The sequence below is a fragment of the Poromitra crassiceps genome, assembly GCF_964638095.1.
Source record: "Poromitra crassiceps genome assembly, chromosome: 13".
In the NCBI taxonomy this organism is placed as follows: domain Eukaryota; kingdom Metazoa; phylum Chordata; class Actinopteri; order Beryciformes; family Melamphaidae; genus Poromitra; species Poromitra crassiceps.
Genome location: NC_139644.1, coordinates 24,839,914 through 24,866,379, shown reverse-complemented (window position 1 = coordinate 24,866,379; position 26,466 = coordinate 24,839,914). Strand labels below are relative to the sequence as shown.

General features: G+C 45.6%; 1 protein-coding gene across 2 annotated transcripts in view; it reads left to right on the top strand.

Moving 5' to 3' along the window:
* The window catches only part of rhbdf1a (rhomboid 5 homolog 1a), a 39,358-nt gene that overhangs the window by 9,731 nt on the left and 3,161 nt on the right, over positions 1 to 26,466 (top strand). For both annotated transcript variants that reach the window (XM_083649509.1, XM_083649510.1), the window contains exons 2-14: positions 14,218 to 14,362; positions 15,120 to 15,259; positions 18,411 to 18,624; positions 19,661 to 19,867; positions 21,432 to 21,554; positions 21,656 to 21,819; positions 22,040 to 22,291; positions 22,376 to 22,487; positions 22,595 to 22,669; positions 22,834 to 22,995; positions 23,488 to 23,588; positions 23,686 to 23,749; positions 24,145 to 24,239. In XM_083649509.1, the coding sequence (XP_083505635.1) occupies positions 14,246 to 14,362; positions 15,120 to 15,259; positions 18,411 to 18,624; positions 19,661 to 19,867; positions 21,432 to 21,554; positions 21,656 to 21,819; positions 22,040 to 22,291; positions 22,376 to 22,487; positions 22,595 to 22,669; positions 22,834 to 22,995; positions 23,488 to 23,588; positions 23,686 to 23,749; positions 24,145 to 24,239 (1,826 nt within the window). In that variant the 5' untranslated portion in view covers positions 14,218 to 14,245. The remainder of the gene's footprint in view (positions 1 to 14,217; positions 14,363 to 15,119; positions 15,260 to 18,410; positions 18,625 to 19,660; positions 19,868 to 21,431; positions 21,555 to 21,655; positions 21,820 to 22,039; positions 22,292 to 22,375; positions 22,488 to 22,594; positions 22,670 to 22,833; positions 22,996 to 23,487; positions 23,589 to 23,685; positions 23,750 to 24,144; positions 24,240 to 26,466) is intronic.

Genomic DNA, 26,466 nt, shown 5'->3' with positions numbered 1-26,466 from the left:
TGGGCAGAGGCTATGTCGTAGCTGATCTATGTGGGAATGTGCACACAGTGTGAGAGGTTGTGGGAAGCAGAGTGCATACTGTAGGTGTGAGTAAGCCCTCGCCTGTCTGTCAAGCCAGAGACTGCAGCACTACACCTACCATAAGTCACCCGCCGCACGGCAAACTCTGCCTCTTTGTGCCTTTAACACTCAATTTAATGATGGCTCCCTGCCTCAACTCTTCCTCTTTCATCTGCATATTTCCCCGTGTAACACATGAAAGAGATTCAAATATGCGGGCGTCATTAAAATGACCTAGTTGCAGAGCAAAAACAGTTTTCCTTCCCTCAAATCCACAGGGGAATGCAGGGAAGTAAATAGGTTTCTGAGGCTGAAGCCACTGCAAATTAAAATCCTTCTACCTGTGCTGTCCTACCGTCATCTCAGGCGCGGAAATTAGCTCGTCTATGACTGGTGGGGTCTTAGCTGATATTCTGCTGTCTTCGCTTGACTGTTACTCAAATTATGTACATACATACACACACACACACACACTTAGACACACACAATACTACAAATAGACACACATACAATTACCCACCCATCCACAAACACGTGCACACACACATTTGTTCACAGCCTCCACTGGTGAAAATCAATGCAGTGTACTCTGCTGTCATGTGTCTACGAGTCTTTCAAGGAGACATTTTGCCCATTCTCTGCAATAGCACGCAGAGGTTACAGCATCGCAGGCTTCTTAGTATTTTCAGCGAGTGCTGCCTTGGAGCTGCGTCTGGGCCTCGCTAAAACGCATGAAAGATGGAAAGGATAGAAAACTTAATTAGCCGAGAACTTACATGTACTATGCAGGTTGACTCAATCTGTGCGAAAGATTACACAGACTTTCAATCAAATTACACATAGACGCTCATTCCCTGCAGCCCAGGAGGAAGTCTGAACTAATTAAATTTTTAAAATATGTTTGAACATTAAATTGGTTAATGTGGGATATGATATTCATGACTTGTGAATGTTGTTTAATGAATCTTTCCATAGCTGAGAATGGTTTAACATGATTTTCTGTGTGTGTTTTTGTTACACATCCTTGGTTGTGGGTGAGAGCGCCTCCTGTCTGCTTGATACAGATTGACCTCATTATCTTTTCCTCCAAGATGAGCTAGATTTAGCGTTGTTGTTTTTAAGATATCTGAAAGCTAGTCTCGCTGGCCAGCCGCAGGTCTCCATAGTGGGATTGCGATGGGTGGCGCTTAGCGGCAGTGCCCTTGGAAAATAGTTTTCAACAATCCAACTTGCCATATTGTCTTCTTATTTTTGTAACACATGCATTTTAATTGATTTGAATTTTAGGCTGCCTTTTCAACATCTGGCCAGGGACAGCAGATGGAAACTAGCCGTCCAGGCTAACTCTGGCTCACTTACAATCTTACTGTTGATTGGTGTGCATTGTCCCTGAGAAATAAACTAATAAATAAATAAATAAATAAATGAATACATTTTCAGCATGTAGCAACGAGCTAGCGTGTAGGTTTCTGCCGTTAGCTTGCTAGTTAGCGTTGTTGTTTTCACTGAGGCGGCAGGGCACTATTTACAGCGACACACAGGGAGGAGGGAGCGGAAGCTGCTCTGATTGACATGGTCGGAGCCAATGACAGAGTTTGTAATAAGCCGGGAGCGGACATCCGGCTGCCACCGAAACAGTCGCTCCAATGGGAGAGCAGCTGTAGAGCAGGGGAGGGTTTATCCCTGTTGCCTGTTGCGGAGGAGGCTGGCCAGTGAGACTATCTGAAAGCTAACATGGCTGGGCCCCATGCAAAAGAAGGCAATTGGCTATAAATTATTTAGAACTGTAAGAAAGAAGCATTCTCATGGTGTGTGTTAATAATGTATTTTAATAAGGTATAATGATACTCGTCAGATAATTGAATTTCATCAGAATAGAACCATCACAATATCTAATCATCCTGAAACTCCTAGTTTGAATGCCAACGATTTTGGATTTTTACATCTTGGCTCTGCGTTATGGACAGATTGATTTGGACATCTTCCATTCTCTCCTCTGCCTGACTCCATGATAATATGCCTAATTCCCTTCGTCCCAGAGCTACAGTACAGGCCACACTTCGCCTCTTGTCTTCAATAGAAACGTCAGCTTTGATGTCACACTACAGCTCACTCTCTGGCCCGTCTCTTCGCTGCACCAGAATGTGCGGCAGGCCTGAATCAAAGTAGGCCTGTGGTTTTCCGCGTAGTATCTTGACTTGCGTGCTCGTGGCCGGCGATGGGACGTGTCTGTTTACATGTGCGGTGTGGACGCATCCGTGCACATGCGAGCGAGGGCGTTTTGTTTGCGTGCCCGTGTGGACCGGACGTGGAGGACACTCCCGGACGGCAGTGTGTGTTTCCTGCCTTGGTTCGTACGTCTGCTCGCCGCTTCCTTTCCCCCCCCCCAGCCCTCCTCTGTAAAACAAGCAGTAATCTGACCTGTCCGTGCTGGTGGTCTCCCAGACAGGATGTGGGATGACAGAGCTGATGGCTTTCCTTTGTTTAGTATTTTTAATCCTGTTGATTGATTAGATCACAAGGATCGACTTTAAACAGTTTGGAGAGTAATGCGATGCCGGCAGCCTGTGGCGTTTTCGGGTCTCTGTTTTTAGGTCTTGAGTATTATAGCTCATACACGAGGCATCTCCAATACAACGTCTCTGTCTCCCCCGCTACACCGTTAACCGGGGTTAACTGGTCTTGTGCCTCGCCATGACTAATTATCTCAATGGAGAATTTGCTTAGTCCACCATTTCAATTGATGAAGGAATGAAACCCTCAGCTTGCTCTTGCCTTTTTGACGATGATCGGTTTCTGCACAATGACCCTCCTTCAGCCCCGTGCACATCAGCCCGACGCAGGGCGGACAATGCAGCCTTTTGTAGGCTTGATTCAGGCTGATATCATGCTGGAAACTATTTAGATGGGGATCACATGTTGTTAGGGCACGCTGTTGCTGAGAGTCTCCTCTTACTCACTTAACAGGAGGTCTGACTTCCCACAGACAATAAGGTGCTTGTTTGTAGTTTCGGGATGCATCTGGGAATACTGGGACTGGAAGGAAAGATGGCTTGCTTCCCATTGTCGTCTAAAGCAGCGCCTCTTGCTAAGCCATAAATCTAAGATACGTGCGTCCAGCGAGGGGAGGTCAAGGGGTCAAACGCACACCACAACCTTGTCAGAAAGTCAAATGCTAATGTTATTGAGCTCCTGATAATGGCAAGTGGTGCAGATAGAGATCTTCCACCTTTACATCGATCATCGATCATCAGGTTAGGCCGGTGTGACAGCGCAGGTCCAGTTTGGAAATTCATTGTGGAAAGAAAACTATTTCCGTGCTCGATTGAGCAAAGCTTTCAGATTTATCTGACATCGACAGATAATGTCTTCTACTGTGAAACTATAAATTATGAGACAAGCCTTTGGGTTTTTGAAAGACATTTGGAATCATATTGCATGTATTTCCCAATTCCACTTAAGAATTCTGGTTGTTTCTCATCGCTGTTAGCAGGATATGCAGCATAAATAAGTGGCTGCTAACATAACGTTCTATCATATTTACTGCCATAGACGTACCAAGTCATTACAAAGGTAGACATGTAACTACGGCCATATTTTTCCTATAATTATTTGGTTCCATATGAGCACCGTTGCCGTCGGTTTTGAACATCTAACAGAGTTGCCCTCTGAGAGGAGGTCAGGTCCTTGTGAGTATCACAGCCATGCTGAATTTCATTAACTCCACTCAGCACTCAGTGGCCTCGACCATCTCATCCATACATCCTGCATGGCATGCACATGCTCTCCATGCCCCGGCGTGTAGGCGTTCAGCAGCTATCAGGGGCTGTCGGCCTTCCTACTCCATGCTACGTGGTGAGCCTCTGCTGCTGGAGATACTGAGATAAGTTTCTGTGGGAAACAAATAGCTTTCAGGTGTGCGGTCTCGCCAGTCTGACAGCTGGAGTCCCAGCCTCAAACTAACTGCTTATCAACTGCTTTATCCCAGAGCGGTGTGAAGGCCCTTTCACTGTGTGTCGAGCCCACAGGGTGTTAGCTGATCTAACTCACGTGGCCACAAAGTGTACACACAAGTCGCTTGTTATTGTGTTTAACACTATATCAGTTGTCTTAAAGTGTGAGGTAGGGCGATATGACTTCAAATCAATTATTTCAAACTTTTACCTCGATTACGATGAATGAACGATTATTTATTTGATATGTTTTTTTTACACTGCCCTCATAGTCCCCTGACTGAACTGTACAGTTAAGTATACTGTTTGTTGGCTCTGTGTTTTTGCTCGTGTTGTGTCCTCGATGCCGACAGCTTTGCTTTGAGTGAACATCTGAACGCGGACTAACGTTAGTTGGACGGGTGGAGCCACGTGACTGAACACGACAGTATTTTGTTAAGGGGACAGTTCATGAACGCACTAGGGCGCCCTAGTTTTTTAAAAGTCTGTTGTGAAAGAAATCTCAATTTCAATAAAGTGATTTATCGGATGAGCTAGTCTTTTTGTTAAATCCACTTGCTTATAACTGCAGTGAAAACTACACAGTACAAATCTTGTACTAGGACAATCTCAGGTTTTCTCAATCAACCAGTAGTAGTTTGTTTATTCAATCATCACCATTCACAATATGCAGGCCATGGGAACCATTCAGGATAAACACAATCACACAAGCCACACACTAACAGAAGGATACTGCAAACTGCACTGAACCTGGCACTGGAGTAGACCAGACGTAGTAAACAGTCTTGCACTTGGACTCACTTTAACGGGCTGTCTGCAACGACGAGCATAGTAAATTACTTTTGAAAGCTGCTTAAACCAATATTTGAATGTTTATTCGAATGTCAGCATTATGAACAAATATTCGAATGTCCAAACTATTCGGTACAGCCCTAGAATGCACACATTGGCAAAAGTATTAACAAAATTAACATTCATTAATTTAATTAATGAATTAATTGACACGAGCATGATTCAATCGGTTAGAGGTTCTGAATGTAGTTTTCAATACATTTTCGGTTAATTGACCAGCCCTAGTGCGAGGTGTATATGCAGCCCACGCCGAGGGAGTTTTACAGTCGGCTGCTTCCTCGAGATTACAGACCCAAACACCGGCCTGGACTCAGACAAGATACAGATGTCCTGAGTGAGCTGTGTTTTTCCATCAAAGTGAAAACAGGCCCCTGCACCGTCTATTTCTAGTGTTGAGGCCTGCACCCGTTTACACTACTAAGAAAAGAGACACCATATAGGCAGCGGACTCATATGGAGCTCCAGTGGAAAATACAGTAAATAATTCACCTGAGCACAAAGACTAAATAATTCAAGTGTTGAATTAGCCACGCATGTAATAATGCTTCTCCAATATAGAGAAGGAAGAATAATCTTTCAGCTCAGTGGAGCAGAAGTGGTTGGCTAACACCATTCTGTTCATACACATGTAGATATTAAAGTAGTTATGTATTCTGATATCAGAGTATTGTTGAGTCAACCTCACCTCTCCTTCATATTGATTCCTTGAGGAGGATATTGCTGCACAGTGAGAGAGGCCGTCTTCTTTTTTGCTGATAACCACAATTTCTCGAGCCTGCATTAGCTTGGAAATACGCAGGGCTTTGTGGAGAGAGATGGGGAGATGGCAAATACAGATATGACTTCAGGTGTTGTTCATTTCTTGCAGGGAGATAAGCGGACAGCAGGCGTATAAAAACTAGTTTGATCTGTAAAAGCCTTTGACAGATGTAGTCACGGACGAAGCCCACCGCCTTGAGATCTGGAGCAGGATGTTTTTCATATCGTTCTGCAGCTTCATCCAGCAGTACATTTGCAATTGAGTTCTATAAATACACTGCATGCACACAGCTCTCTGTCGGAAAGCCATTTATACTTCCGTCGCACTATTCATATATCTGGCACTCGAGCCTGTCACTTAGTAAACACTGTTATGACAGTAGGAGAGCTTGGCAATGGACCTGATACAAATCTGTCACCCTCGCTCCAAACTGAAACCACCTGACTAAAAGGTTAACTCTGCGTTGTAAAACCACACCGTGCTGACAGACTGAGCTGAAGGTCCCGTGGAAAAAAACATGGGAAAGGAAGCTTCCCCTCCCTCCTATGCACCACCCTGCACCACCCACCTTGCTGTCAGCCGTGCCCACCCTGCACCACCCACCTTGCCGTCAGCCGTGCCCACCCTGCACCACCCACCTTGCTGTCAGCCGTGCCCACCCTGCACCACCCACCTTGGCATCAGCCATGCCCACCCTGCACCACCCACCTTGCTGTCAGCCGTGCCCACCCTGCAACACCCACCTTGCTGTCAGCCGTGCCCACCCTGCAACACCCACCTTGCTGTCAGCCGTGCCCACCCTGCAACACCCACCTTGCTGTCAGCCATGCCCACCCTGCACCACCCACCTTGCTGTCAGCCATGCCCACCCTGCAACACCCACCTTGCTGTCAGCCATGCCCACCCCGCAACACCCACCTTGCTGTCAGCCGTGCCCACCCTGCAACACCCACCTTGCTGTCAGCCGTGCCCACCCTGCACCACCCACCTTGCTGTCAGCCATGCCCACCCTGCAACACCCACCTTGCTGTCAGCCATGCCCACCCTGCAACACCCACCTTGCTGTCAGCCGTGCCCACCCTGCAACACCCACCTTGCTGTCAGCCGTGCCCACCCTGCACCACCCACCTTGCTGTCAGCCATGCCCACCCTGCAACACCCACCTTGCTGTCAGCCATGCCCACCCTGCACCACCCACCTTAGTGTCAGCCGTGCCCAACCCTGCACCACCCACCTTGCCATCAGCCGTGCGCACCCTGCAACACCCACCTTGCCGTCAGCCGTGCCCACCCTGTACCACCCACCTTGCCGTCAGCCATGCCCACCCTGCACCACCCACCTTGCCAGTCACTGCAGCCCTGCCCCTCAGCCAGCCGTGACACTTGATCCCGGGGTCAGCTGTGGTGGATATTTCTGCTATCTCTCTCTCTCTGTTTTTTAATGTCATAAGGGACAGTTTGGTGTGACAGCCTGTCACATGACACGAGGGTCAACTCACATGGCTACAGCTTTACTGCTGCTCGCTAACAAATCCCTCTCTTGCCCGCAGCTACATTTTCTCCAGTATTTCCTCTCCTGTAAGAGGGGAACATACTTTTCTCTTCGACTGAACCTGAGCCGAAATCTCATTTTTGTTGGAGAGCGATGTGTGCGGTGACTGGACGCCATGTGTTGGAGTCACACTGTTCTGTTAGTCACCAGAGAGAGCAGACCAGAGACGAAGAGACACATAGCAGATCATGAGAGAAATAGACGACTCCACCCGTGGCTCTGTCACCGAGATAACTCTTCATCCAAATCAGCGCCCACAGTTACAGTCACCTATTTATGTCTACACTGCAATATAACACGTTTATTTTTAGTTTATCTTTTTCTGTTCTCACCCAAACTAAATATCGGTAGCTTTGCAGGTTGTGTCAGCTTCTTAATTGGTCCTGGTTGGAAGCAGGATGTGCTATATAAAGATCAAAAGCATGATTCTGTAATTAATGCACAGATGGGCCTCAGATGGCTTCATACACAACAAAACACATGGCTGCAGTGTTACAGTGCAGCCCATTGACTGTATGTTTAGATCTTCTGTGTGGGTCAGTTGACAGATCGGTGGCTTCTTCACATTGTTTTGCACATTCCTCCACCATGCTCACTTGATCATGTGGCCTTGTTCTGGCTGCTTATTATGAAATCCTGGTTTAGGGAAGTACCGATTTTGTAATGATGACATTAAATATATCTGATTTCCGCTCATATTCAGACGAGACTCTACATCTACCGTAGTTCCTATTAGAGAGAGAGAGAGAGAGAGAGAGAGAGAGAGAGAGAATGCTAAGGGAGAGATCAGTGTTTAGAGAGAGGCAGCGTCTGAATAGCTTAGTTTCCCTCCATTGTCTCCAGTGTCAAGCTTAGCTTCCAGCATGGAGGGAGACCTGAGTAACAATGGATCGTAGGAGCAGTTATGGTGGATGACTAACTGTTGGGGCATGTACTGTATGGTGAAAGCTCAACATTAAACGCCATCAACTTTGCAGTCCTTGCTAGAAATAATCTATAAATCAGTGCAGAACCCACTGACAGGAAATTGGAGCTCAGTCATGAAATACTGCTAATACATAGCAAAAAGTTTACAGGAAACTACTACAAGACTAATTTGAGCCAAAGCGGTGAAAGAGTTGACCCAGGGCGGACGAATGAAAGAGCAGCCGTTTAAAAGCCTGCAGAGGGAAGAGAAAGAGGACGAACGAGAGAAAGGAGGAACAAAGACCCGGGGCCAGGAAGTGCTGCAGCTCTTAGGAATGAGGCATCCGGACTTCTCACTACCCACATTAATGAGGTCATCCATCATGGCGCCTGCCCGTACCCGCCCTGGCTGTGTGGAGCGAGGGCCCCACTTGGCCAGCCACCTGAGACTGTCAGCCTGCAGTGGCACGGTCGCACGGCGCCGTCAGCTGTGTGCCTGCAGCCCCCCTGCCTCCTCTGTGTGTCAGCCTGCAGTGGCACGGTCGCACGGCGGCATCAGCTGCCCTGTGTGCGGCTGCAGCCCCCCTGCCTCCTCTGTGTGTCAGCCGGCAGTGGCACGGTCGCACGGCGCCGTCAGCTGCCCTGTGTGCTCCCCGCCTCCTCTGTGTGTCAGCCTGCAGTGGCACGGTCGCACGGCGCCGTCAGCTTCCCTGTGTGCTCCCCGCCTCCTGTAGATCAGCACACAGCACCTGGAAACCAGCCGGCTTCTGTCTGTGGGTTAGCCTTCATGTGGTTTCCTGCTCTGCCATTTCAGCTCGTTTCGGTTTCGCCCGTTGATCTCGCGGAATGTGTTGCATTGCTGCGAGATTAGAAATGTAGGTTATGTCTCTGGATGGAGCACTTTTTGGAATGCGCAAATATTTCACAAGACCATTTCAGAAATGTTTAATTCATACGTCGTCTTCTTTTTCACAAACAGCTGATGTGCCTACAGCTGACGGGACTATGGCAATTTAACTTCAGTGGCGTGAAGTTTATGTAGATGAAATGTGTTTTACTAACAGGCGCTCTCTGTACATCACTGCATGAGTGCATGTCATGTACAGGTGTGACTATAGGGACTATACATTTTAAACAAGGCATCCAAAAGAAACGGTGAGGGATCCAGCAGAAAGAGGCCAAAGCAAGCTTATATTTTATTTATGATGAATGAGAAACAGGAGGGCAATGCTGTGCTCTGCTGGTGCTCTGCTGTGTGTGTCCTTTTCACTCCGGCACCTGAGTCTGTTCAAGGTGGCACTTGTGCCTCTCTGCTTTTTGCCTTGCAGCCTCGCCTGGGACAGCTGCGCTCCTATTGTCATAAGCCAGTGGCTTTCTCTGCATGACTGGAGAGCATTCAGCAAGTCATTATGTGGAATGATGGACGGAAAAGTGCATCGGGAGAGAGTTTGCAATGCAGTGTGAAATACAATAGATTGCAGCTCCCCAGAGAGAGAAACGCTAGTTATCCTGTCAGCCTCAGACATGAAATGCCTGCTGGACATCTCTGCACCTGGAGAGACCTCGGCCTGTCCTCCATGTTTTGTCTGCCTGTCCGTCTCCCCCCGGCTAATTTAGGAGACAAGTCGCCTTGTGAGGCAATGCCAGCCCCAGCATTAACAACAGTCCAGGCAGGCCTGTCATACGTCTTGTGATTGAGTAGGAAGTGTTCATTTCTCACACGGGCAGGAAGCTAATCTTGCAAAGCGCGGTGCAGAGAGATGGGAGTGGGCGTCTTCCCTCTCTTCAGATGTGTCGAAGTCAAAACAAAATCTTTTCAAGAAGCCAGATTAAATCATGGTGGTTGGAAGAATGCGGGTCCCAAATCAGTATGTGGGAATGTAAGCATTGTGGAGAACCATTACATTACATACAACATTTCATACCACAGCATTTGACTGAACCAGAAAATGTGTGATGGCCTTGACCTTCAGATAACACAGGTAAGTGTTTGGGCAGGTTCAGTCATTTCCAGTCTTGGTCACACGGTGCCATTTTAAGACTGATTTTCTTTTACTGTGGAGCTTGACCATGAACAGATAATGCGCGCTGTCAATGGAGGGATAATCCTCTGGCCTGGGTAATTGCCAAATACAGAATCCAATCAAGTCTCCTTTCCTCCAAGGATATCTGCAGCGCTGAAGGACTTCCTGCCTATGCAGGCCTGTCTATCTCAAACAGGGACCGGCCTTGAGTCTTCTCTGTGTGGTGCTTTAATTACTACAGCGAAGGAGTGACGACTGACATCATTGAATACTCCCTCCTGGTGAAATAGTCAGGTTGCCGTCTTCTTCGCCATGCTTGTGTTCGTGGCACAGATCATGCAGGCTTTTCCAACAACTCCCTCCTGACACACGAGTCCCAAGCGCGTGCCAGTTCAGCTGCCATGTTGACTTTGGAGGAAGATGAGAGAGAGGAAGAGACAGGCCTCCAAGGCGCTTGGCTTGGCTGTGGGTCCAACCTTGGAGGTTTACCTTGGGCTGCGACCAATTGTTCCAACAACCTACTGATCTGCAGGCTCATGGAAAACAGCAAAACCATGACAATAGATGCGTGTCTGTGCTCATGCTGCCGCATCAAATTCAGTTTTGTATTGATTTATGACAAAACAAGGATGATCAGAATACTTGTATTTGCTATATCTTACATAGAAACATTACAACATCTCCAATGCATGCCAAATATTACTTGCCTCAAGCAGTATTCAAGGTAATAGTAATATAATAAAGAAAAAGAAAAACATGAGGAAATTGCTCTGTGATTGCTCTGGCCTCGATATCATTTGAATCAGTCAGGCATCTCAACTACCCTCCTGCTTGATTTCCATACAGTAGCTTTCAATATTTTTGAAGTCTCTCTATCTGCGTGGGCACAATCTGATTAGCAGGCCTACGGCAAGCTGAATGGGCCATGAAGCTATAATTGCCTGTAAATGGCGTTCGCAACAATGCAAGTGAGGGTGAAAGCAAAGGAGTAGGCGGCAGGAGGCAGGGGGGGGGGGGGGGAACTTGAGCATGGAGGAGAACCTCGTCACAGGAACAATTAGAGTTAGCTCCACACCCCGGAGGCAGAGGAACATGGACTCAGCATTCAGGGCAAACAGAGGCTGGAGGAGGAGGAGCAGCAAACGGCGTTTAGCACTGAAAACAATTAGCTTCCCCGGCTCCCTGCTTCCAATCCAATCCCAGTCCTTTCCATCGCTCGATACCATCTGCATACCTGGGCCGCTATCAGGAACCCTGCTGTTTGAGCTAATGGCAGAAGTCATTAAATGTTGTGCTGGGGCCTGGGCCAGCTACTGTAGGAGTGTGCCGTTGTTATAACGGTGGTGCAGTGAGTGGTGCACATGCTCAGAACAGATTTGCATTTCCCTTCTGCTGGTGCTACTAGCTGGTCTATGAGAGAGATGGAGTCAGTGATGAGTCCTCTCTGTGGCGCTACAGAGAGCCTAGTTTAATAGTACATGTAAATGTGGGTGATGGCACACTGGCTTGGAGTGGAGTCAATGTGATAAGAAATGTGTCATTTTGCAACTTTATTTATAGGGATGCGACGATGTATTCAAATTCAATAATATATCGCGATACAAAAATGTGGGGCAGAAAAATTAATCGCAGTATGAGCTCAATTTGATTCTGCTGCAGTAATCACAACTGAGACAGCCTTTCACAAGCTCTCCATCAAAATTATTATCTGCACTTTGTAATGGATTGTTAAATTGCTGTTTACATTCTAGTCAAACAAAGACATCGATAGAAAGATTAGTGGCTCAGAAATAAACAAACTTTGTTGCCATTGAACTTCATGTTGCGGTTGTATCAAATCGCGAACCCCATATCATGTATCAAAATGTCTCAATTGTACAACTTACCACTCCCCATCCCTCCAGCACCCCCCTCTCTCTCTCTCTCTCTCTCTCTCTCTCTCTCTCTTTCTCCCTCTCTATCTCCCCCTCTATCTCCCCCCTACCCGCCCACTCAGTACCCTCTCATTCCGCTTTCTGCCAGCCGGCTTTGTTCCTGTGTGCCCTGCTAATCTGGGCCAGTCATTACAGACAGTCCAGACAGACAGACAGACAGACAGACAGAGAGTCAGCAGAGGTCAAACTGCATTCCATAGCAGAGCCTCCTAGGTGCACCAGGCCAAAAGCTCTCCGCGTGGCAGCTGGAACGGATGATGTAACGGTGCTGCTCTGCTGCATCTGCTTTAGGCCTCACTCTATAGGAAGAAGCTGCCAGGCTGGCTGTCGTCTTATAGACACCCTGCCTACTTCTGCTTTCTACACCCACTGCTCTCAGCAACTCTGTCACATTGCAGGTGTCAGGGTAACGCTAGAATAACTAGATCAGTTAGTGATGCACGATATATCGGAAATCATATCGGTATGAGCCAATGTTAGTCATTTTTTTATATATCGGTATTGGTCCTATGAGCAAAAATAACAGCAATGTTAAAATTGGTTATTGGTATCAGCCAAACATTTTCATGCTGAGAGGAAACAATGTGGCAAATCTGTGAGTGATGGGCTCTTCCTAATGTGCTTTTCAGTATGTACAAGTTTTATTCTCCTAGAAACTTGATTTTATACAGATCATATCGTCATCGGTAAATATCGTTTATCGGCCATAACAGCAATGTTAATATCGCTTATCGGTATCAGCCAAATTTTTTATATTGGTGTTACAGTGTATCCCTAATATCAGTGTCCTGCTGTGATCTGATGCTGTCAATGAGAGCTAGACTTGTGGTTAAATGTTAACACAATGTTGATGACCCCTGTCACCAGCACTGCTTTATCCACGGCCTGAGGTTTTACTTCATCACTTGGGCTAAAACAGAAGCCTGCGGTGCATTAAAAATGCCAATGCGAAGCAGATGTGGCCGGTAGTAGCCGTGGACATTTTCAAGTTGTAACTAGAGAAGTAAAGACGTGACCTGGTGTGACTCTGATGAGAAGCTCTGGAGCATGTGAGGATCTTGTGACGTATTTCAGCAAAATGAGACTGTGAAAGAGGAACGGGCCGAGAGGGCGGGAAGGGATTTTTCACATTCGCTCGCTTCTATAAAAGCTCCACAGAGGAGACGCCCTCTTTCACAACTTTACAGATTGGCCCGGTGTGGAAACTCAACTCATTAATTTGCACATTCCTCGCGCCTGCAGAGTGAAGGTTGCTTTAATGGCTAATGAGGATAACAATGCCTGCACAGACTTTTGTGGGATGCTGCCGCATCATTTGAAGGGCAAATTGATGGCTGTGTCGTGTGCAGGGGTAAAACAGTTCACTTTTCCATATAAGCTACAATTAAGAAAATGACAGGAAATGAGCCACCAGGGCCCAGAGGAGTGAGGTTTGATGGTGGGACAGCGAAGTGAAGGGCTGGTGATGACAAGACTATGGGGATCGCTATGGGGAAGTTGCCTGATGGGGAGGTTTACTGTGCACCACCTGTGGTCCGCAGGCCTCGTCATGGGAATGTATACTACATAGTCATTAGACCTTGATAGATGTCTGTTGGAAGCAGAACAACATTTAACTACAAGGTGGGATTAGGTTTGATTTAAACTATGGAATCTAGGGATTAGCTTTAAGACTATAAACATCCTCACTCCTTCAGCACAAATATTTACTGGTTTGTTAAATTGCTGTGTGTGTGTGTGTGTGTGTGTGTGGGGGGGGGGGGGTAAGGGTAAACAGCTGTAGACTGCCCTTTCCTGTGGTTTCCCCCTTTGGGTTTCCCCCCCACTAACTGACGGAGGAATGTGGATTACATAAGGGCCCTTAGCGCCCTCTTGTGGAACATTTTTGTAGCACAAACCACTGAGTTGTGATCCGGTTGTCCGCTGCAAATAGCACATGTACATGTTGATGGCAGTAGAAAATAATGTCTCCATTTTGTAATCAGAAACTAATCTGATCACCTCTCCAGTTCATGGACTGTCTGCCACCATATTTACATATACCCCCCAATCCATTGTCTTTTCATGGGGCAATGTCCATGGGATTGTTGTTTTTGTATCTGCTTTGTATGTGTTTGTTTGTACTGTTAACTGTTTGCACTAAATACAAATCATGTCCTCCCTTCCTCTGTTCCCAGCTGGCAGGCCTGGGGTGGGACAGAGAGCATGGCTGAACCCCGGCGGGAGAGCACCAGCAGCCTGCAGAGGAAGAAACCTCCATGGCTCAAACTGGACATTCCCGCCGCTCAGATGTCACTGGACGAGCCTCCCACTTTTATTCAGGTACCCCGTACCACCGTCTATCCCTCTCTGGTACCCCGTACCACCGTCTTCCCCTCTCTGGTACCCCGTCCCGCCGTCTCCCCCTCTCCCCGGGATCCTCCTCTATCTTAGTTCCCTTCATTCTCTCACACTCCATCGAGTGTCTCATGTAGGGCCATGTGATTTGGTAATACAAATGGAATCAACAGTAAAACCTTGAATATTGCAGAATTTATCATTATTTGGCTGAAATTGATAGAATTAGGTCTCATTATCAAAATCAAAAGTAAACATACCGTAATTATTGTAGTCACCTAAATGATTTCATAATGGTAAAATAGGTGTAAATAATTCAGCTTTTGTTTGGGGTGTTTTGAGAGAGGGGTTGGTCTTACGTGGGAACCTTACGTCACCTCACAACTTGGTTTTTACTCTGAGATATATATATATATATATATATATATATATATATATACTATAGATAACTATGGCCATATGAAACCCCCCCCATATATATATATATATACAGGCAGATTATATATATATATATATATATATATATATATATATATATATATATATATATATATATATATATATATATATATATATATATATATAAAGAAAATGTATATATATATATATATATATTATATATATATATATATATATAATCTGCCTGTATATATATATATATATATGGGGGGGGGTTTCATATGGCCATACTGTACCTATCATGTTTTGACTTCTCTGTGTACATATGTTGCTCCTGGTGCAGCCGGTGAAGAGGCAAGGCTTCCTGCGCAGTATCAGCATGCCAGTGGAGACCACTCACCTCCAGTCCCCGCCCCGCGACTTCTTCGACTCCCGCCGGCCCGTCCTGCAGCGCCAGTCATCCATCACTCAGACCATCAAGAGGTAAAGATGGCTTGGATTCATATTTGGACATCTTGGTTTATTTGGGCTGCAGCATGAACTCACATGACGTGTCATCCATCGAGATAGATCTTGTGCTGGACAGCATGCGATGTGCGTTGTTTTAGATCTGGTTAGGCTACAGGTATGTATCTCAGGTTTGAGTAATGAAGCAATGTAAGCAACCCAAGGCTTTACACATTTGAGTTTGAGACTTAAATTAGCACTGCTAGCTTTACTGCATATCATTTGCTTAAACCTACGTGCTTACATGAAGTTCAAGTGAGGACACTGGCAGCCTGTGGCATGTAAAAAACATTCTCTCCATATGACTGCAGCGTTTCTGCTCGCCTTACCCTTTTCCAAATTGCATGTCTGTCTCTCATTTACTTCACCTCCTTCATGTCATCTGCCTGTTGATATAACTTTTATAAATATCGTAAAAGTAAATTAAAGTCTTTACCTAACGGTCTGCTTTTGCTCTCTCCGCACGGCGGCTGTAGCGCCGTCCAGCTGCACTCTTCCTTCTCACTGCCTGTTTCTTGTCTCTTCTCTCTTTCCTCCTTCCTTCCCTCTCTGTCCGTCCATGGCTCTGTCCGTCCATGGCTCTGTCCCTCCATGGCTCCCTCCATGGCTCTGTCCCTCCATGGCTCTGGCCATCCACAGCAGCAGGAGGGTGCACTTTGAGCGGATTAACACGGTGCCCATTAAGGGCCAGCGAGCTGCTCGCCGCAGCACCAGGAAGCACCACTCTCTCTCCAGAACCCTGCTCAGGTACCGCAGGCCAGGCAGGAGTCCCTCACCAGGCGGACGCGTTAGGGTCAGGATGCAGGTCAGACGGTGTCACTACCCGATCTGAGTCGCTGCCCAATGTGAGTCGCGCGTGCGCAGTGTCGCTGCCCGGACCCAATCTGAGTCCCATTTTACGACATGTTAGCTCCTAGCTAGCTTTGGTGAACATATTGGAAACTATATAGTATCCAGTCATGGAATTATATTTATCACCACTTTTTATCATTACTTTATCACCACTTTGACTGATGTGATGTGAAACATGATGGGTTTGTTTGCTACATCAGTTAAAATGGCCATGGCAACATAAAAGCTATAGCTGGGTAATGAGTCTGCATCAACCTTAATGCTATTCAAGTGTGAGACAATGACATTTGTCTTTCCAATTGAAGATACACAGTAATCTGTAGTAGTGAGCTAACGGCTAATAGCTAAATGTAGGTCTGTGCCGTAAACCGTGACACATCTACAGCTTGCAGCGACAGTGCACATGCGCAATCAGATTGGCCAGTGATCACATCAGGTACTGACAGTCGGGTTTATTTAGTGATGAAAAGTATCACAAATGTAGATAAGTAAAAGAGTATTTGTATCGGTTATGGTTTGCCCGCAAAGTTAATTCTGACATTGCTTTGTTTACACTTGTGCTAAATGAATCTACACCTGCAGCATTGGTCATTTACTTTCTCATAGGGATACTGACAAGATAGCTCAAATATCTTGTTGGTCTCCACCCATACTGACTGTCAGTGAGTGTTACCAGTGTTAAATGAGATTCACAAGAATTGTTGTTTTCCCTCGCTCTCGCTGGCTGTTACTGGCATAGCTGTGAGTCATGTCATTGATTAGTCACAACAACAGGGGCCAAAACCCATAGCTGCCATTTTCCTGTTGTAAATTCCTCTCCGTTCAGAGCTACAGTAACGAGCGAGCCTGGAAGTGGGCGGGGCCACACATTTCCCTGCACATCTGTCAAACAGCGTTCATCACTGAGGGACTGTTAGTGCTTTAGAGCGGGTCTCATTAGTGGGCCAGAGGTTGGGCTGGAGAAGGCTGTGGCTGGGTTTGGTTTGCCTGACGGGGTCTTTATTGGACGCAGATTAAATCTGATTGGTCCATGCCTCGGCATCCAGGTGTTCAACTGCGCTGCGCTCTATTTATAGCAGGCGAGGTCAGCGAGGGCATGGCCTGCGTTACAGCAGCGCCTTAAGGCAAAGGGATGGGCACACAGCTGCTGGTATTCTAGCGATTCAGTCATGTCACTGACACATATTTGGAAGGCATTGTAAACAAGACCAGACAACCAGTTTTGATTTGAATAGAATTATGTAATACAAGGAAGGCTGAGCGGAGCTAGCGAGATATAGACGCTAACCTAACTGGGCCATTATTTCCGTATCATTTATTCAGTAGGTTTGGTTAGCTGTGCTCATGCAGGACTTGAGGGCATCAAGCGTTCACATGCATACTCTGCAACTGGTAATTAGCCAGTTTACAAATAGCTATAGCTTGCCTGAACTTCCTGTGTAAAATGTTTCCACTTCCACTTCCTGGCCTCGGGGTGTGGGGACATTGTTTGCTCTGGTACTTATTAACTACAACGTGTTGTGGTTATATTCATCAGAGTTTGGTTGGAAGGGGATCAAGAGGAGAATCCAGGGCACAAATAAAATCTCCAAAGAATGCTTTATTCTATGCATTTGTTGATATACTTTTATGATTGATTGATTGATTTTATTTGATGTTTGGTCAAAAAGAACACATGAAACAGACACAATAAAGTCAAAGACTTGTTTCCATCGTGGTCCTTGGTCTTGGAAGGATCCACTAAGTCAGAACTTTTTTTTTTTTTTTTTTTGCAGTATTAGAACTCAGTACCCGGCCAGTACTCAGAACCCAGTCATCTATCTCTCTCTCTCTCTCTCTCTTTGAACATGTAGACTTTGGGAGAATATTTGAGCCTGCTGTGCAGTGTGTGTCCGTGTGTGTCCGTGTGCGTGTGCGTGTGCGTGTGCGTGCGTGTGTGCCTGTCTTTCTCTGTGTCTGGACCCAAACATGTCTGGGCTTATTCCCTCTGACTGAGGGCAGGTTTTTTTTTCTATCCTGGGAAATCGGGCCTTATCAGTGCCTTGCATGTTTGCCAACCCACTAGGGACTCTTAGGAGGGACATCAATCAGTAGCTCTATATCTCTTTGGCCAGTTTTAGTGTGCTAGATAGCTCGGGTTTAATCTATATCTATATATATCTATATCTATATCTATACCTCTTTGGCCAGTGTTAGTGTGCCAGATAGCTAGGGTTTAATCTGTCTGTGAGGGACGAGCTGCAGAACGAGCATGTGTGTGTGTTTGTGGTGTCAGGGGCACAGCGGACTGGTTTGGGGTCAGTAAGGACGGCGATGCCACGCAGAAATGGCAGAGGAAGAGCCTGCGCCACTGCAGCCTGCGCTACGGGAAGCTGAAGCCGCAGGTGATACGAGAGATGGATCTGCCCAGCCAGGACAACATCTCTCTAACCAGTACAGAGACCCCGCCTCCTCTCTATGTCCCCACCTCTCAGCATGGCATGCAAAAGGTACAGTAAAGCACATGTGTCTTTGGTGAATGCATGTTCTTATTTGACTAGCCAGTTGTCATCTGGCTGTGGCTGTTGTTGATCTTTCTCCAATTTCAGTCAAGGTACAGTACTGCATGTGCTCTAAAAAGTAGACATTTTTAGATGAAATATGTGACAGTCTGGTGAAAACAAGTAGGCAACCATGACATTGCACAAATCAAGATAAAATGTTAATTTTTTTAAGAAAGAAAGAGGTTTTAACTTAACTAACTACCGCACTCAATGTAACAAACATTGGGATCATTAAAATCATATTGGCAAAGTAAACTTTTTCAGGGAAAACCTCTTGAAACAGATTGGCTCCCGCAATTTGCAAATGCTTCCTTCCGCCTACCCATCTGTACTTGATGATAGAGGAGAAAGTTTGTAAAAACGGAAATAAGGCGGGACATCTGCTGAAGGCGGGCACATCCGCAAATTTCTCCAATCACCTGCATCGGTTTTATTTACATGTGTCGTGATTGGTCGAATACCATCAAACTTCCTCCGGTCTGAAGTGTTTTTTCTTTGGAAGATGACAACTTCCTCTGGCCAATTTTTAACGGGCTAAAGTACAAGACTGTCTCTGGAGTATTCGAAGATTGTGGGAGAGATAGACTGGCTTGAGAGACTATGGAAAATCAAGCTTGTTCACCAACTTTCAGGGCGATTTTCTCTGAATGTTGCATTTAGGGGTACGGACATTCAAATAAGCATTTTCAGATTTCAATTGACACATCATTTGAAAGCTTACAATCTGCACTTTCATAATCTGTAAAAAACTGAAAAAAATTACCTTGTTACCCAAAACACCAGTCCCTGTGACCCTGCCACATGTAAGGAGAATAACATTGATATTTGTCAGTTAGGAACTCATTTCAGCATAAAAGTGTATTAGAACCCAAACATTTTTTATTTGTCTTATTCATGTCCTGAGACAGAGAATCGTACTGTAGGTGAAATCTATCCCTCTTTCATTCCCTTCTAACTGCTCGTTCTTCCTGTCCGTCCCCAGATCGTGGACCCGCTGGCTCGAGGGCGAGCCTTCCGCATGGTGGAGGAGGTGGACGGCTACAGCGTGCCTCAGACACCCATCACCCCTGGAGCCGCCTCACTCTGCTCCTTCACCAGCTCCCGCTCAGGTCTCAACCGGCTGCCCCGTCGCCGCAAGAGGGAGTCTGTGGCCAAGATGAGCTTCAGGGCTGCAGCAGCGCTGGTCAAGGTGAGCCGCAAGGAACCAGATCCACTGGATTTAAAATCTAAAGCATTATGCAACCTCAAATTATCCATATATTTTCATTTTTACTGTGTACTGTGTAAGAGCCATAGAAATTTGGCTGTGATTAGTCATTGGATGAGAGACTACCTGGTGCTCAAAGTGGTGTTGGAGGACCAGTAGGAGGTGCTCTTCCCTCTGGGCTGAGGGATCTGGTCCCTCCAGTATGAATAATATCTCCAATGCCCCTGTGAGTCAGCACAGTCTTAAACCGAGGTCCTGACTCTGTCGTCAATAAACATCAGCACAGCCTTAAAGGGATAGTTTGGTTTGTTTGAAGTGGGGTCCTATCAGCTAGTTCTATACACTAACTGAAATAGGTACAGTGTTCTGGACGCTGAGCGCACCGTCTATCGAGACCCAGCACTCTGAAGCAACAGGCTCCACAGCTCTGTCTCTCTAGTAGGCTACAGGGGGCCAAGACCTAAAACGTAATTTAGCTACCTAAAACAACGCCCACCTAGGCACCTAAACAAATCAATATCAGTGTACATGCTCTATTTTGACAATTTTCATGGTAAATGGTAAATGGTCTGCATTTATATAGCGCTTTTATCCAAAGCGCTTTACAATGAGTAGATAGTCTACATTCACCCATTCATACACCAATGGCGGCAGGCTGCCACGCAGGGTGCCTACACACCATCGGGAGCAATTTGGGGTTAAGTGTCTTGCCCAAGGACACAACGACAGCAGCTGGGAGGGAGCGGGGATCGAACCGCCAACCCTTGCGTCATTGGCCGACCCGCTCAACCTCCTGAGCTAAAGCCGTCCCTTTTTCAGCGTTTTACTTTACCGTCAAACAGCCCTCTCATTCGGCACTACATTTCCTCCCAACCGTAGAACTACCGTATTCCTCGGCTAAACGCCTGCACAGAGCACAGAAGGAAGGCTTAGAAGAGAGACAAAACACTGACTTACTTTAGAGACAACAAGTCACCTGGCCTCTCTGGTCTGGGACGTTTTCCCCAATTTATCCTGGGAATGGTGAAAAAGGTCTGCAGGACACCGGCATTTAGGCAGCATATTATGGCAGTTCCTCGTATCTCTCTTTCTGCCTGTTCACTCTCTCTCTGCAAAAGTTCCTCTTCTGTATATTACTCTCTCTGGTTCATAATTGTATCCTCTTGTCGCTATCAAAATCACTCATATTTTCGTTCATGTATTCTATTTGTTGTGTCTTCACTAACAAACCGGGAGAAATAACCCAAAATAACAGCTGATCTGCGGAGTAATCCAGCGCCGCGGCTCTGTGCAGGCGTTTAGCAGAGGAATACGGTAGTTGTACGGTTGGGAGAAAAAGGTTGTGCCGACAACAGAGAATCACAGATCACAGATTAATTATTATTATTATGATTATGATTAGAAAAGTGCTGCATACATGTAAATGTACCGTAATCAATTATAACTAATTTGTGTGTGTGTGTGTGTGTGTGTGTGTGTGTGTGTGTGTGTGTGTGTGTGTGTGTGTGTGTGTGTTTGTGTGCGTGCATGCGTGTGCATGTGTCAGGGGCGCTCATTGCGGGACAACACTCTGAGACGGGCCCAAAGGCGCAGCTTCACCCCTGCCAGCTTCATGGAGGAAGATGTAATGGACTTTCCTGATGAGCTGGACACCTCCTTCTTTGCCAGAGTAAGGGAGGGAATACAATAATGCTGTTACTCCATCACTGTGTTTGTTATTATGAAAACAACAACAACATGATGTGTTGCTTCTCCTCCCTCCACCTACAGGACATCCTGATGCATGAGGAGTTGTCCACGTTTGCAGACGAGGTGTTTGAGACGCCGTCTGAGGCCGCCATGAAAGACGCGGAGCCCAGCAGCAATCTGGATGAGACGGAGCTGACGGGCAGCGCTCTGGATAAAACAGAGCTGGAGAGAAGCCACCTCATGCTGTGAGTCACATCCTGCTGTCTGAGGAGGAGCCAGTGCTTGTCTACAAGATGCAGTGTTAGCCAATAGGGCTTTATAAAACAATGATTTATTTAGCACTTGTCTACACTGAGTGAAGGCAATTAAGTCACAGGCATCTGGTGCAGGGATGCAGGAAACAGGGTTTTGAGTTTATTTCATGGTTGTTGTTAATTAAAAGACTGATGTGCATTTCCTCTCCAGGCCTCTGGAGCGAGGGTGGCGTAAGGCCAAAGAGGGAACCCCCGCGCCGCCCAAGGTGCCCCTGCGGCAGGAGGTGGTGAGCATTAACGGCCAGCGGCGGGGGCAGCGCATCGTTGTGCCCGTCAAGAAGCTGTTTGCCCGGGAGAAGAGGCCCTACGGGTTGGGCATGGTCGGGAAGCTCACAAACCGCACCTACCGCAAGCGCATTGACAGCTACGTCAAGAGGCAGATAGAGGACATGGACGACCATAGGTACCACGCCGCTCCTTCCCTCTTCTCTCATATTGATGGATTTTTTTTCCCGTTTGGTTAATATTGGTGTTCTGTCTCCTCCAGGCCTTTTTTTACATACTGGATCACTGTTGTCCATTTGCTGATCACTATCTTGGCCGTGTGCATCTATGGTATCGCACCAGTGGGCTTCTCCCAGCATGAGACGGTTGATTCTGTGAGTCCCCACTCCTGTTGAGGAGATTCTTCTATTTCCCACTTTCAGAAGGATTTTATTTCACTAAATCACTTTCATCTTTGTCATGTGGGCGTCTCTTGTCTTAGGTTTTAAGAAACAAAGGTGTGTATGAAAATGTCAAGTTTGTACAGCAGGAGAACTTTTGGATCGGCCCTAGTTCGGTAAGCATGGTCCCCAGTATTGTACTTTTCTTCACGTGATTGTGATTGTGTTCCACAGATAATATGAATAAGAGAAAGAATCGTATATACCAGTGTATTAATACATACAGCCTTTTAGATTTGAACCTCTGTCCTCACTGTGTGCAAACTCTTTCCATTGTTAGGAGGCTCTGATCCACTTGGGGGCCAAATTCTCTCCCTGCATGCGGCAGGATAAGCAGGTGCATGATCTGATCAGGGACAAGAGAGCTATCGAACGCAACTCTGCCTGCTGTGTGCGCAACGATCGCTCCGGCTGTCTCCAAACCTCCTCGGAGGAGTGCTCGGTTTGTAATCGAACCTCGCTCTCTACCTGTCTTCCTCCATTTGTCATGATTAATCCAGCCACCCGTCTAAACAGTGGGCAATTCAAATTCCTTCTCTGTGGATTTGATTGATTGATTGATTGATTGAAAAGTTTATTTCTATAGGGACAGATACATAAACATAGAGCATTCACAGGAAACTGTCTTTGTTATATATCCTGACATTTATAGCCTAAGCTAGTTTGCAATGTTTGTCCCTAGATGTTATAAGGCAAATATAAAAACAGGGTACAGAATAGAGACTATAGAATACAGCTGTTAGGTTACACAAAATATAAAACATAAAACAAATATACATCTGTTCTGTACAGTATACAAGATATGTAGTAAATATACATTAGTGTGTTAATGTAATACATTAATAACATCAAGGAAAGCAACATAAGATTAGCAACTTAAAATGGGGAGTTTTATCCACACTCACACCCATCCACTCTCCACTTTGTATCCTAGAGTACGCTAGCTGTGTGGGTAAAATGGCCGGAGCATCCGAGTGCTCCTCAGCTGGGAGGTAAAAACAGAAACTATGGCTCTGTGTGCCATCAGGACCCGAGGTGAGCTACACTGTTAAACACACAATCAAAACTCCATTCACAGCCTCACTGAAGTATGAGTCAACGTATATTTATTGTTTGGTTTCTCTCACTAAAGGATATGTCTAGAGCCTGCCTCGGTATCGCCTCATGAATGGCCCGATGACATCACCAAGTGGCCGGTGAGTTTTGCTATTTTTGACATCAGAGGCTCAGCAGCTACTGGGGCTGTGTCTGTCCTTCTGTCCGTCAAACACATTGACTGTATACAAAAACATGATGAAATCCTAGGTGATTTTGACATTTTGGAGGGACGATGCCTCTTTGCAACATGTTCCACAGTTTGAAAAAAATATACAGATTTTTTTAGATACTGATGGGGGGCCTTATAATTCAAGTTCAGCATTCTTGAAAAACTTGAATGCAATACCTCAGACAACATTGATCCGATTTTGATGAAACTTGGAGGGATGATCCATCTTGTTGCTGACTGGTTCAAGTGGCGCCTGCATCACTCGCAGCAGGGAGATGTCACATGTCCACTTCCTGACTGTGGTTCCTCTGCTCTGGCTTGTAGATTTGCACCAGGTACAACACAGGGAACCATACCAACCTGCCTCACATAGACTGCACCATCACAGGCCGGCCCTGCTGCATTGGAACCAAAGGGAGGTGAGGAGATCTTATGAACCTACTAGGAACATGTATACTCATCACACACATGATGAAGGACTCTTAATGAGGAGATCTTATGAACCTACTAGGAACATGTATACTAGTCACACACATGATGAAGGACTCTTAATGAGGAGATCTTATGAACCTACTAGGAACATGTATACTCGTCACACACATGATGAAGGACTCTTAATGAGGAGATATTATGAACCTACTAGGAACATGTATACTTGTCACACACATGATGAAGGACTCTTAATGAGGAGATCTTATGAACCTACTAGGAACATGTATACTCGTCACACACATGATGAAGGACTCTTAATGAGGAGATCTTATGAACCTACTAGGAACATGTATACTCGTCACACACATGATGAAGGACTCTTAATGAGGAGATATTATGAACCTACTAGGAACATGTATACTCGTCACACACATGATGAAGGACTCTTAATGAGGAGATCTTATGAACCTACTAGGAACATGTATACTCATCACACACATGATGAAGGACTCTTAATGAGGAGATCTTATGAACCTACTAGGAACATGTATACTAGTCACACACATGATGAAGGACTCTTAATGAGGAGATCTTATGAACCTACTAGGAACATGTATACTCATCACACACATGATGAAGGACTCTTAATGAGGAGATCTTATGAACCTACTAGGAACATGTATACTCGTCACACACATGATGAAGGACTCTTAATGAGGAGATCTTATGAACCTACTAGGAACGTGTATAGTTGTCACACACATGATGAAGGACTCTTAATGAGGATATCTTATGAACCTACTAGGAACATGTATACTAGTCACACACATGATGAAGGACTCTTAATGAGGAGATCTTATGAACCTACTAGGAACATGTATAGTTGTCACACACATGATGAAGGCCTCTTAATGAGGAGATCTTATGAACCTATAGGAACATGTATACTTGTCACACACATGATGAAGGACTCTTAATGAGGAGATCTTAGGAACCTACTAGGAACATGTATACTCATCACACACATGATGAAGGACTCTTAATGAGGAGATCTTAGGAACCTACTAGGAACATGTATACTCATCACACACATGATGAAGGACTCTTAATGAGGAGATCTTATGAACCTACTAGGAACATGTATACTAGTCACACACATGATGAAGGCCTCTTAATGAGGAGATCTTATGAACCTACTAGAAACATGTATACTCATCACACACATGATGAAGGACTCTTAATGAGGAGATATTATGAACCTACTAGGAACATGTATACTCATCACACACATGATGAAGGACTCTTAATGAGGAGATCTTATGAACCTACTAGGAACATGTATACTCATCACACACATGATGAAGGACTCTTAATGAGGAGATATTATGAACCTACTAGGAACATGTATACTCATCACACACATGATGAAGGACTCTTAATGAGGAGATCTTATGAACCTACTAGGAACATGTATACTTGTCACACACATGATGAAGGCCTCTTAATGAGGAGATATTATGAACCTACTAGGAACATGTATACTCGTCACACACATGATGAAGGACTCTTAATGAGGAGATATTATGAACCTACTAGGAACATGTATACTCATCACACACATGATGAAGGACTCTTAATGAGGAGATCTTATGAACCTACTAGGAACATGTATACTCATCACACACATGATGAAGGACTCTTAATGAGGAGATATTATGAACCTACTAGGAACATGTATACTCATCACACACATGATGAAGGACTCTTAATGAGGAGATCTTATGAACCTACTAGGAACATGTATACTCGTCACACACATGATGAAGGACTCTTAATGAGGAGATCTTATGAACCTACTAGGAACATGTATACTTGTCACACACATGATGAAGGCCTCTTAATGAGGAGATCTTATGAACCTACTAGAAACATGTATACTCATCACACACATGATGAAGGACTCTTAATGAGGAGATCTTATGAACCTACTAGGAACATGTATACTCATCACACACATGATGAAGGCCTCTTAATGAGGAGATCTTATGAACCTACTAGGAACATGTATACTCATCACACACATGATGAAGGACTCTTAATGAGGAGATCTTATGAACCTACTAGGAACATGTATACTTGTCACACACATGATGAAGGCCTCTTAATGAGGAGATCTTATGAACCTACTAGGAACATGTATACTCGTCACACACA